This window comes from Rhinolophus ferrumequinum, chromosome 6 (assembly GCF_004115265.2).
Source record: "Rhinolophus ferrumequinum isolate MPI-CBG mRhiFer1 chromosome 6, mRhiFer1_v1.p, whole genome shotgun sequence".
Classification (NCBI taxonomy): domain Eukaryota; kingdom Metazoa; phylum Chordata; class Mammalia; order Chiroptera; family Rhinolophidae; genus Rhinolophus; species Rhinolophus ferrumequinum.
In genome coordinates, this window is record NC_046289.1 from 26,752,596 (window position 1) to 26,766,079 (window position 13,484).

At 42.0% G+C, this 13,484-nt stretch overlaps 1 protein-coding gene across 1 annotated transcript in view; it reads left to right on the plus strand.

Annotated features, from left to right (window-relative positions):
• Positions 1 to 13,484, plus strand: part of MAP3K9 (mitogen-activated protein kinase kinase kinase 9) — a 69,134-nt gene that overhangs the window by 42,682 nt on the left and 12,968 nt on the right. The window contains 6 exon segments of the mRNA XM_033108348.1: positions 7,783 to 7,931; positions 8,123 to 8,124; positions 8,871 to 8,968; positions 8,970 to 8,998; positions 9,001 to 9,044; positions 13,207 to 13,447. Coding sequence (XP_032964239.1) covers positions 7,783 to 7,931; positions 8,123 to 8,124; positions 8,871 to 8,968; positions 8,970 to 8,998; positions 9,001 to 9,044; positions 13,207 to 13,447 — 563 coding nt within the window.

Genomic DNA, 13,484 nt, shown 5'->3' on the forward strand with positions numbered 1-13,484 from the left:
GACATCCCCGTGGTATGCGAAAGGAAGGACTACAATTAAGTTGTCGTTGTACTTCAGTCTATGAAGTTGTTGCTTCCTGGTGTGTTGTAAAGTGAGCTTGTGTGTGCATATGTGTGTTTTAAATAAAAGCTTTATTGAGATATTATTTATATACCATAAAATTTACCCTTTAAATAGTATAAGTCAACGGTTTTTAGTAAATTTACAAAGATTTACACCAATCACCATTTTTTATTAGTTTCCTAGGGCTGCTTTAACAAATTACCTCAAACCTAGTGGCTTATAGTCCAGAGGCCAGAAGTCTGAAATTAGTGTCAGCAGGTCCACACTCCCTCCAGAGACGCTAGGGGAGATTCTGTTGCAAATAAGATCCTGGGTCTTGAGACATGGATATAATTTTTTAGGGCCACAATTCAACTCAGTACAACCACTATCTATTTCCAGAACATTTTTATTATACAAAAAAGAAACCTTATACCTATTAGCAGTCATTCTCTAATCTGCCCTGGCAACCATTGATTTACTTTCTGTCTCTATAGGTTTGGCTATTCTGGACATTTCTTACAAATGGAATCATATACTATGTGGTCTTTTGTGACTGGCTTCTTTCATTTAGCATAATATTTTCAAGGCTTATCCATGTTGTAGCATGTGTCAGAACTTCACTTCTTTTTATAGCTGAATAATATTCCATTTATGGATGTACCACAATTTGTTTATTCATTATTCTTCAGCTGATGGACATTTGGGTTGTTTTCACTTTTTGGCTATTATGAACAAGGCTGCTGTGGACATTTGTGTACAAGCTTTTGTGGGAACATATGTTATCAGTTCTCTTGGGTATATACCTAGGAGTGGAATTGCTGAGTCACATGTTAATTCTATGTTTAACTTTTTGAGGACCCGCCAAAGAGTTTTTCACCTTGGCCGCACCATTTTACATTCCCAATAGCAATGTATGAGGGTTCCAATTTCCTCACATACTGTCAGCACTAGTTATTGTCTGTTTATTTGAGTCTAGCCATCTTAATAGATATTAAGTGGTATTTCATTATTGTTTTGATTTTTTTCCCTAATGACTAATGATGTTGAGCATCTTTTCATGTGCTTATTGGCCATTTTTATATCTTCTGGATAAATGTCGATTCAAATCCTTTGCCATTTAAAAAATCGGGATAGATGTCTTTTTATTTTCATGTTGAAAGACTTCTTTATATATTCTGGATACAAGTCCCTTTGTATCCCAAGGGATACATATATCTTGTGTTCCAAGATATATGATTTGCAAAATTTTTTTTCCCATTTTGTGCATTTTCATTTTCTTGATGGTACCCTTTGAAACACAAACATTTTTAATTTTGATGAAGTCCAGTTTATTTTTTGTTTGATTGCTTGTGCTTTGGTGTCATATCTAAGAAACCATTGCCTAAGCCAAAGTTATGAAGATTTATACCTATGGTTTCTTCTAAGAGTTTTATAACCTTAACTCTTATATTTAGGTCTCTGTCCCAATCTGAGTTAGTTGTTGTATGTGGTATGAGGTGGGGTCCAACTTCATTCTTTTGCATATGGCTATTTGTCCCAGTACTATTTGTTGAAAAGGCTGTTCTTTCAAATTAAATTGCCTTGTCATACTTGTCAAAAGCAATTTACCACAAATGTAACGGTTTTCTTCTGGACTCTCAATTCTACTCTATTAATCTAAGTGTCTACCCTTATATCATTATACCCTTATATCCTGTTTTAATTACTGTAGTTTTATAGAAAGTGTGAGTTCTCCAACTTTATTCTTCTTTTTTAAGATTATTTTGGCTATGCTGGATCCCTTGCATTCCCATATGAATTTTAGGATCATTTTGTCAATTTCTGCAAAATAGGCATCTGGGATTTGGATAGGGATTGTATTAAATCTGTAAATCACAGATTTGGAGAGTCTTACTATCTTAAGCCTTTCAATCTATGAACATGGGATATCTTTCCATTTATTTAGGCCTCGTTTAATTTCTTTCAGTGATGTTTTGTAGCTTCTGTATATTGAATCTTATTTCATTACACGTTAATTGCAGGGCGAAGTAGCTATTGTGAAGAAAATCGTTTTCCTTTACTTAAAGTAACTGACCGGATCTCATCGGGTTGACCTATATACTGATACTCAACTGGTTTTAACCTACAAAAATAGCAATTTCATATGTATCAACCTAATACTTTCATTGCTTGACCATAGACTAATGAGATTAGTTAATATTGTATATTAACTAAGCTAAGTTGCAATTATAAAGAGCCTACAGATGTGGCTTAAATAACATAGAAGTGTATTTCTTTTATAAGGGGTAGTCCAGCCAGTCCAGGCTGGTGGGGCAGCTGTGCCCTTCGAGATCATTCAGGAACCGAGGTTCTTTCAGCGTCCCTCAGTGCATTGTTTTTGTTTAAATGGTTGCAACTGAGTGTCTGTTACTTCTACATTATACTCTGCAGGAAAGGGGAAAGAGAGTTTCTTCATGGCAAGCAGCTTGTCTTTAATTTGGAGACGACCCAGAAGTTATGCACATCTCCTCTGTGCACTCCCCATTGCCTGCTCTAGGTCACGTAGGCACGCCTGGCTCCCAGAGAAATAGACAAATGTAGGCTCCAGCTGGACAACTGTGTGCCCAGCTAAAACTCTTACTATAGAAGAAGGAGAAAATGGATTTGGGGGAACAATCAACCACTTGCCACATTCAACTTCATCTTTCCTTTCTTCATGGGAAATCATGACTTCACAGTAACATGATTGTTTTCTATGTTCTATATTCCTGCTAGCCTCTTCCTCCAGGTTGGCCCTGAAATCATTCAGGTTTTGCTGTCACATACTCCAAAGGTTTCTGCTACTACAGTGATTTGGGCAGAGTTGACTCTGGTATCCAGGTGCATTCTTAGTGGGAAGGGAAAGCCCAAATGCCTCATGGGGCATCTTCTCATAGTGATAGAAATGGCAGGCAAGGAAGGGCGAGACCATTGCAGGGCTTTGTCCATCATGGAAGGAACAAGGAAGGGCCTTTCAACTTTTACCCAAAGTGTCCTTGTTCCAAGAGTAACCTGCAGGTTTTGCCCTCCAGCCACAGATCCTGAAAGCAGGCTTGAGGAGCCTGTGGTGAGAGGCATCTGATGAAGTAATTCTGCTGTCTGAAGGGACTGGCTTGGAGGTAAACTCCAAAACAACAGCACTTTGGATGAGGTGTCTTGGAATTTGTCACATAGTCTACTGTGCCGGTTGGTCTCTATTTTAAAATTGTTCCTGGGACTTAAGCCTCCTAACTCAGCTTGGTTGATGAATGTCATTTGAAAACATATATCACCCCCTTCCGTTCCAGCTTTCTTAACTTCCATGCTGCAACAATTCTTTCTAGGACATAATCTATTAAACCCATTAAATGGGACTTTCATCCCTCCCTCCTCAAGCCTAAGTGGCTCAAATGATCTTGCACTTTTACCACAAGAAATCATGTGTCCATTGCTCTACGTACAATACACATACACTGGTAACAGCATTTCTTGCCTACAAATGCTTACGGGCTAGGCTCTATGCTGAATGCTGTCCATCTTTCATCTCATTTGCCTGATGTGTGTGGGATGAAATGGAGGCATTTTATTGTTCACTTTAAAAATTACAGTAGTAAAACATGTTCACTATAGAAAAATTAGAAGATACGTATAAACTAAAAAAGAAAAAGAAAGTTACCCATAACCCCCTTCTAAAGATGACCTACATTGATATTTTGGTGCATTTATTCCTGTACACGTGCTCATCCACCCATCCCGTAAAATGGGATCATTCTGTTTTGTAAACTACTTTATTTTTTTTTAAGGAGGGCGCAGCTCACCGTGGCCCATTCAGGGATCAAACCGGCAACTTTGGTGTGATTAGCACCATGCTCTAACCAATTGAGCTAACCAGCCACCCCTGTAAGCTACTTTTAAAATATAATACAGCACGAGCATATTACCCCATCAATAAGTATTTATTATGTCAATAAATATATTAATGTATATATTACATATGTATGTTAAGAAGTGTCATCATTTTGAGTTAGGGTCTGGTTAACAACAAGAATTGTACATTACAATTTACAAAGTGTTTTTACATATGATATAGTTCATTTGTCTTTGGGGTCACAACTGATTACCAAGTGCAGGAGCCCATTGAAGGGTCACCGTCTCCTTTCAGAGTGTGGACCCCTGAGGTAGTCTTAGAGACAACGCAGGTTAATAAGAAAAACAGTCCTGGACCAGCACAGGTGCAGAACTGCCATGCTGTTGGTTGGGAAGGGTTGCTCTCCACTCTGATGCTTTTCTTTACTTTGAAAAAAAGAAAACACCCCTCCCCCACCTCTGATCAAATGGTGGGAAGGATTACCACACCTCTGGAGGTAGCTAATTATTGACACAAGGGTGAATTCTCCCAGGGTTCCGGCCTTGGCTCTGAGGGTGGGAGGTCATTGGCAGCGCTGTGGGAGCTGATGGTTTTCTGTGGGGGAAGGGACTCCGCGGTGATGTTTTAGCTGAGCTGGTACTTCCAGGCTGCTTGTAAATGGTCTTGAAAGAACCTCTTGACCTTTTCAGTCCTGGGAGGGCAACAAAGTAGGCTAAATCTGAGGTAAATCGGTAGGCTTCTGCCCACCTCTCCCTACAGCTCAGACCCATCTAACTCGTATTTCCCCAGTTCCTTTCCTGGATTCTATTCCTGCGAAAGAAATAGCAAGACTTCATTTATATCACCCACCTTCTGTTACAAAAATAAAGAGGAACATTGGCAGAGGAAAACTTTGCCTGGTTTAGTCATCCCCAGAAAGGCTTCTTACCTGAATGCTTGTGTCCCTCGGCAAGGCTCTCACCAGCCATGGTGGGCTCGCCCTAACTCTCACTAGACACTTTCTCATTGCAGGTCCTTTCCAAGGGGAAACACACTGTTTACTAGCCATAGATGGTCATTTCTGGATGAGGAGTAATTGTTATTTTTCCCTTGTAGCTATTCTGTGAGGTTGGTGTAGGGATGGCTGTCTTTGTTGTACAGATGAGGAAACGGATGTTTGAAGAAGTGAACTTGCTCTCCCAAGGTCACATGGCTGGTCACTGGTAAAGCAGGCATTTGACTCAAGTTTGTCTAAATCTTTCTTGAGTAGCAATTCCCCCCCCCTCACCCTCACCCCCGCCCCCACTTGAGCATCAGCTCTCCCATTCCACTTAGTTGTAGAGCCCTTCAATGGAATGGAATGCTGACAAACAAAGAAACAAGCCAGGTACGAGCAGATCTGCCCTTGTTGAAGCTGGGAGGGGTAGAGTCCCTGGCTCCTCCCTCTCCCAGGTGGTCTGAGACATCTCCATGGGCCACTTAGGGTTCCCTGTGAAAACCACCACAGAGGGGATGCCAGGACACAAATAGGACACATGTTTGGGTCTTGAAAACACTCCAGTATTTTTCCAGGTGGTTAGGATTCAGACACCAGTTGTCTTTGCCTGGGTGGGAGAAAGGAGTTCTTTGGGTTTCTGTTCCTCAGAGTGGAGATGGGCAGTAGTGCCCAGAGCAGACAACTGAAGATGAAAGTGGCTGTAACCTAGGAATCCAGTCAGCAGTGCTAAGAGTTCCTAGAGGCCACTTGGTAGAAGCTGCGAAGCATGACCAGTGCCTGGATGAGTCACATTAAAGGCTTGGCAGGAAGTACAATAATGCAATTGTTGCTGGTCTTCAGGGCTTATTCTAGGGTACCCAGTGCAGTCTTTAGGACCATCTGACCAATCACTCACTCCCACACCCATCCACAAGCTCACTTACCATATGAGTGTCTACTGTGTACCCAAGTCTAGGCAAGGTCCTGAGAATGTAAATTAAAATCTATTATCCCTGCCCTCTAGGAGCCCATAGGCTGGTAAACAAACAACTACAATACCTGACAGCCCAAACAAAGGCTGAGTAACACCGGGGTGTCAGGGAAGGCTTCCTAAAATATCCAGTTGTTCCCATCAGCCTCAGTCTAAAATCCCACTCCTTGTCTAGACAAGACTTGGAATTGTCTAGCATGGTTTCTTCTGTCAAGATAAGGAAAGAAAGCAATCGTATTTGGAGGGGTTACTGGGATAAAGCCATTGTCCAAGGAGACTGGCCAGGCCACTCGGAGGGTACATCCAGGGATCCCCCAGGATGCCCTTGGCACATTGGTTGGCACGTTGCTGCTCTTTGGAGCCATGTCAAGCCAGTTGGGCTTCTTTGAGAGCAAGTTCATGCCCTTGTACGTGCTGATCTCTGTCTCTGGAGCACTGGCTGTTCACTCAGCAGTCAAGGTTTAGTTCAAGGTTTAGCAATGTCCTACCTCCATCCTGATCTGGTTTGGGTGACCGTCCTCTGTGCTTTCATAGTACCTCTGTTGTGATTTATTTCTCTATATTTGAATTGTTTTTTTCTGTTGCTCTCACGAATCTATAGATAAGATCTGTGTCTTATCCTGTATCCCAGGCTTGGCATTGAGCTTGATGCATAGTAAATATTTAGATGTTTAAAATGAATGAGTAAATGGTGGTGCATTTGAATCGGATCTTGAAAGATGATTAGAGTTTATCAAGCAAAGAAAATGGTAAAGGGCATTTTAGAGAAGAAAGAACTGAAAATACATCCAGGGTCCACTATGACTTATTTTGTGTATGCCCTTAATCTATACTGTTAAACCTATCTGCTTTCCTCATCTGCAAAATGATGATAAAACTTATCTTGCAGGTTTGTTGTAGGGATTCAAGATGATGTTTGTAAATGACTTAGCACCCTACACATCCAAGGTACCATGATAAACTAGATAATGGGGTTTCTTTTTTTTTTTAATTAATATGATTTGGGGGGGAGTTGTAAGCTACTGATGAATATTAACATTTTTGAGGTTTGTGTTGAAAATATAAGGAGAGTCACTCTTCCACATGTTCATGGCCTGACATTTTCTTGTCCTGACTTACTCCTGGAAGGATTGAATGCTACATGATTTTGCCTAGTTCTGATGGTGAATTTAGAATAATTATTCTGCGAAGCCTTGTGCTCCACAGTCTCTGACTCCCAGGACATTTGAAAAGAAATTCTTTGTGTGGACTTGAAAGGTAGGGAGGGAACTCTGAAGTCCTCACAGCTGATGCTCTGATCTGCTCCACTGATGCAGGCTGCCCTTGTGAAACCTCCCCCTTTGAATTAGACAGAGGTCTCCATTAAGGACTCACTCACGCTGACGGGGGTAGGAATCTATTCAACCTAGTGGGCATTACAGAAATCTTTTACAGGAGAAAAATCTGTTTGTTTTGGGGGGTCAGCTCTCAACTTTTCTCAAGCTAAAATAATGTATTTGTGACTAAAGCTGAAGTTTTCTTAAAACAGAAAACAATGTACTTGTATTTTGGGGAGGATGCTTCTTCTCCCAGTTTATTGTATGAACAATAACAACAACAAAATAGCTGTGGCCCTTGAGCACTTGATTTAAACACTAGAGTAGCTCATTTAATTTCATGACAGCCTGTGAGAATGCTAGTGTTATTTGCCCTTTACAGATAAGGAATTGGGAAACAAGAGTTTGCAACCAAGTGTGCCTGACTCTAGAGTTTTTGCTTTCAGACAGTAGGCCTTGTGGTCTCCCTTTTATGTTACATTAGTAAATCTATTTTGTTAGTCTCCCTACATGCTGGAGAGAATGTGGGATGCTCAGCAAGGCCTCATGAGCTATTTCCGTGAAGGTGCACCTGAGGTTTATTACGTGGTTTCTGTCTTCTTTTCCTTAGCTATGGGGTGCTGCTTTGGGAGCTCCTGACTGGCGAGGTGCCCTTCCGAGGAATCGATGGCTTAGCGGTCGCTTATGGAGTGGCCATGAACAAGCTCGCCCTTCCCATCCCTTCTACATGCCCAGAACCTTTTGCCAAACTCATGGAAGGTAAGTGATCCCTGGCCAGAGCAAAACTGGACACGGTTTACCTTCCTATTGGCACTTGCTAGGTTTTAGCCAATTCTGCAGGATCCGTTACTGGCAGAGGAGAAGTATTAGTCACTCAAGGAGGAATCCTGTGGGCCATGGGAAGAGCTGCTTTAAGACGATGCCAGCACCCTGCTACATTGATGTCACAGATGTTCCTTCTCTCTATCCCAGTGACTATAGAACTTAACTTAGTAACTAAAGCCTGCTATCCAGTACTTCAGTATATTTATTATTAAATACAAAATAAAAAAGTAGAGCAGCTTTTACTTCAAGACCTCTGAGTGTCTTACATATAGAAACAAAGGGTATCTGAAAAGAAAAGAACTCCGAAAAGTCATCTCGTCAAATCTGATACTTTTGTAGGTGAGAAACCCAAAGCTGAGAGAGGTTAAGTGGATACGTGGCCCCTCCATTAGTTAGTGGCTGAGGTGAGAGTGGAAATAATTCACTTTTCCTGACTCCCACTCCACTGCTTCTTACCCTTACCTCTCATTGACGGTGGGGCAGGGTAGCTCATTATTTATGGGAAGTGAGGCCCGAGGTTGTAATAGTCACCCACTGTGAGGACTAGAGTCCTGAGTAATGTGATAACTTGTGATAGTCGTGCTTCACCCAAGGGAACTCTTTGGACTTGTTTTATCTTATTGCTAAATCAACCATCAGAATCAGATGGGTGCAGAACTGCTGCGTTTTATTTCCAAATCACTCTTTATGATTATGATGTTGGACAGCTTGCTTTACTTCTTAATCCCTATCTGTGGTTTCCTAAATCCCATTCTGTTTCTGGAAGGAGAAATGAGAGGTGATTTTTCTGGTAAATGAGGTCAAATGATATCCTAAGTCTGACATTTGCCTCTGGCCATTCATGCTTTTTGTCTACTCACATGTTCCATGAAGATTGGCTGGAATCCCGACCCCCATTCACGACCATCCTTCACAAAGTATCCTGGACCAGCTAATACCATAGAGGAGTCTGGTTTCTTTGAAATGCCCAGGATCCTTCCACTGCCTGCAGGATGACTGGAAAATGAGATTCAGGAGATGTTTGACCAACTCAGGGCCAAAGAAAAGGTAGAAAGAAAAGAAAAAGCGTGCAGGGTTGAATCCGTAGACCCTCTCTACTGGGCCTAACCAAGACTACCTTCTGGCTTCGTTTGCGATAAGAGGGCAGGTCTTTCCTTTCCGGCTTACATGAGAGAATCTCCAGGCCTCAGGTATGACCTGAAAATGGTATAGACTTATTCTTCTTTTTGGGATATGGCAGGATTAAGTAGGGGGAGTCATGAGTCCAGAGCTCTCCTTGAGGGTATCTACTGTGTTGTCCAGACCAGACGGAGAGCACCATTGGACAAGTACCAGTGGGGTGTCACACCCTGCCAGCTGGATATACGACAGGGCTCTAGAAAGGTTTCTTGGTTTTGTAATGGCCTTCTAGACGGGATAACTTGATACAGGGATACTTCAACATTGAGAACAGTATCAGAACATCTTGCCAGTGTCTTGGTATCACCATTGGAAATAGAATGTGGACTAAAAATACCATGGGTCTGAAATTGTTCGGCATTTTTCATGTTTTTATGAAAAGGGCTGAAAGCCCAACCAACTAGGGGGGTTCAGAGACTCTTAGTCTACTAGAGATCCACCTTTTTGTTTTGGTAGCCATTCCTTAAGTGGCCCCTCCCTGTGCCCCTGGGTGTCTAGCTAGCAATCAGTGTCTATACTGGCGAAGCTAATCAAATCACTGGTAGGTACAGGACTAAATATAAGGGCTACAGCTAGGACAGGAGGAATGCCCATATGCAGACTTTTCCCCTTCTCACTCCCCACCATGGGAATTTGGAAGCAATATGATTATAATAGTAGCTAAATTGTATATGTCTTTCACTTGAAAGTTTCTGATGAGACCTTTTCATCCTTTTTATCCAGGAGTCTTATGGCCCCTGGCCACCACATGTAGGGTAGGTGTTAACTATCTCTTTGTTCTCAGAGCTGAGGGGTCAGTGACTTGTCTAGTAAGTGGGGAATCAGAATCTTGAACCTGGATCTTCTGATTCCAGAACAATCTTCTTTCCTGTATCATTATTGTTTTCCTAAACAAATGACTTCAAAATCATTCCTGGAGCTTATTTGAGGAAAGTAAACTTTATGCAACGTAGCAGTTCTAAACCTGGTACTACTGTTTGGCAAGTCAATGAGCCTTCTACAGGAGAATGGAGTGAGCCTATGATGAATCTTTAGGTTGTAGGGAGGGAAGGTGGTGAACCTGCACTGACCATTGAGCAGAATGATTAAAAAAGACTTCCTATTATTACTAATGCTATTCCAACTAGAAGAACCCCCAAGTTGCTAGCCATTTTTAGATTACTGAATCACTGACTCTTGGTTATTTCTTTTGATTGATGAAATTATAAGGGTAACAGCCAGTAAGAAAAATGAAAGTTGGATTTTGTCAGTAAGCAGTTACTAGGAAAAGCCAAGCCCATTCTCATAATAGCTAACATTTATAGAGCATGTACTATGTGACATACTCTGTTATAAGTCACTTATATGAATTCTTACCTAAGATAATTATCTTACATAATACAACCCTGTGATGTCAGTGCTTTTGACGCCGTATCACGTTTGATGCCCATATTAAGTTGCCCAAGGCCACAATTCAGGCACTTTGTTCCGGAGTCTCTGCTCTTAACCACCATGCTGTAATGCCTCTCCATTATAAGGCTCATAGTTGGGCAAGTGAGGGTAAGATGAACGATGAGTTTTCTCTCTGGGGAGATTCCTTTTAAATCATTGTATGTGAAACGTGTGATTTGTATACTATGAGTTGATCCCCCAGTAGGTGTTTCACAAGAAAGGGATTTACCACATTTGGGGGTTTTCCAGGTACATGGTACTATAGGCAAGCACTCCAGGGGTGTCGTGGTTTCCCATGTGATTCAACTCATTCTTTGGGTTGACTCAACCTACTGCTTCTAGGTATTGTGACGATGGATTGGTCTCTGGGGTGGGGTTTGACTTCCCTTAAAGGAAGGGGCTTATACCCAAACCATCCCTTAGACAAGGGCATGCAGGAGAGAGGATTCAGGAAGGCTGGAATGAGCCTGAACTTTTCAGCTTTCCCATTTAACAGCTAATCAACCAACTCGGAATCACTTTTCTGAATCTTCCTTATGTTTTTTTTTTCTCCCAAAGGTGAAAACAAAGTAGTGGGACAGGGAAGCCAACGATTTGGACGGTGCACAATTAATCTGTTTGGGGCTTATTTCATCAAAGAAGAAGCTCAAACCTTCGGGTTCATCTCGCAGATAGTTATGATGAATCTATGTTCCCATAAAGAAGGGTTGCATTTATAAACTTATTTTCTATTTCCTTCTTCTTTCTCATTCATTCATTCATTCATTCATTGACTCGACATTTATTCAGCAACTACTGAGCACCTACCACGTACCAGATAATTTTCAAGGTGTAATCCTTTTCTCGATTTATCTCCTTTCTATCACTTTTATGGTTTTTTTGATATTCTCTTGGGAATGGAGGACAACTCGAATGAAAGCAACTAATATCAGAATATTTTATTCTCATCTTGTCTCTGTTCTCTCTTCTGCTCTCTACCTGCTGCTCAGCTTCCCCACTATGTGTTCACATACCTTTTTTTTTTTTTATAACTCTAGGTTCTTTTTTCTATAGTACAGTGTTACCTCGGTTTTCGAACGTCTCCATTGACCAACATTTCGGTTTACGAACACCGTAAATTTTATGGATCTATGATATCATTAGATAGTACAATTCATGTTAAATTTGCAGTTTTAGGGATTGATTTTAAAGGTCTGGAATAGATTAATCCATTTTGCATTGCTTTCTATAGGGAAACCAAGCCTCGGTTTTTGAACGTTTCAGGACTCGAACCATCTTCCAGAACGGATTACATTCGAAAACCGAGGTACCACTGTGTTTTGTTTTAGTCCGGAATGACTTCTTCTGGTGGAACATTTCATTGAGAATTTTAAGTTTCAACCAAAGAAATGTTGCTCTGGCTTCTTTTTTTTTTAAACTTTTACTTATTTTAAGTGTGTTTCTCCAGGACCCATCAGCTCCAAGTCAGATAGTTGTTTCAATCTAGTTGTGGAGGACGCAGCTCACAGTGCCCCATGTGGGGATGGAACTGGCAACCTTGTGGTTAAGAGCACGGCGCTCTAACCAACTGAGCTAACCTGCCGCCCCATGCTCTGGCTTCTTTATTGAAGAAGCTTCCTACTTGAAAGACATGGTTCTCTCGGGTTACTGACAAGAAAGCTTCTTAAGTTTTCCCCTACCCCTACACCACTTCAATCCTAGGTCCCGGGTAACCATTGTTAACAGTTTAGAGTCCAGATTTCAAAATTTTATACACGTGCTTTATGTGTTCCTATTTTATGTCCAATTTCCTGATTCCATATTTCGCCTCTTCCCAGAGACTCCATGGTGGGTTCATTTATAACAAGCTCATGCAGAAGGAAAACGGGGAGGCAGGGAAGAGGTTCTGCCCACTTAACATGGCAGTAGTTCTAGAGCAAGTGTCTGGCAAAGACTTTAGGAATTGTTCTCTCTTCTCTTTGCTGTGCTGTCATGATCCTTCCAGAGCAAATGGTTTTGCTTTAAGATAAGATAAGCGTGCAGACCTCGTGCTTCTGTGGATTCACTCATCCCGTGAGCATGCCTTACATACCTTTTGAACAGCCACCTGGAAATATTTCTATTTGAATGTTAACTGATGTGGGACGGTCATTCATTTACAATGGGCACGTTTTAAGCTAGATCACATTAAGTTGGCTCTGGTTTTTTAAAAAATTATTTTCTATAATGGAAAACATAAAAATAAAACCAAGTCTGTAAAATTTAAATACATATGTTTTCTACCCAAGCCCTCAATTTTTTCCTCAGTCACAGGCAATTTTAATCAATAATCAAGGAACAACTGGGAACTATGAGCCTCTGTCCCCCGGGCTTAGCCTGTGGCTACTCTAGCTGTGTCCTCAGTATGGCTGTTCTGAGATTTCCTTTCCCCACCATTCAGGTGGTCAGGTTTTCATTTACTAGCTATTGAGCCCTCCTCTCCACCGGGGACTTGAAGTACGGGGCATTACAGGAGTGCTTTCCAGAGTGCTGTGAGCAGTAGTGCTTTGGGGCTCTTGGGCCTCATCCCTCTGCACTGAGCGCCCCACTCTTCTCTCTGATGGCTCTACCTGCCCCGCAGGAGCTCCGCACCTGGGAGGAGGAGCTGACACAGGCTGCGCTCCAGCAGAAGAACCAGGAGGAGCTGCTGCGGCGCCGGGAGCAGGAGCTGGCCGAGCGGGAGATCGACATCCTGGAACGGGAGCTCAATATCATCATCCACCAGCTGTGCCAGGAGAAGCCCCGGGTGAAGAAACGTAAGGGCAAGTTCAGGAAGAGCCGGCTGAAGCTCAAGGACGGAAACCGCATCAGCCTCCCTTCTGGTCAGTGGCCAGGGACCTGCTGGGACTTGGGAACAGG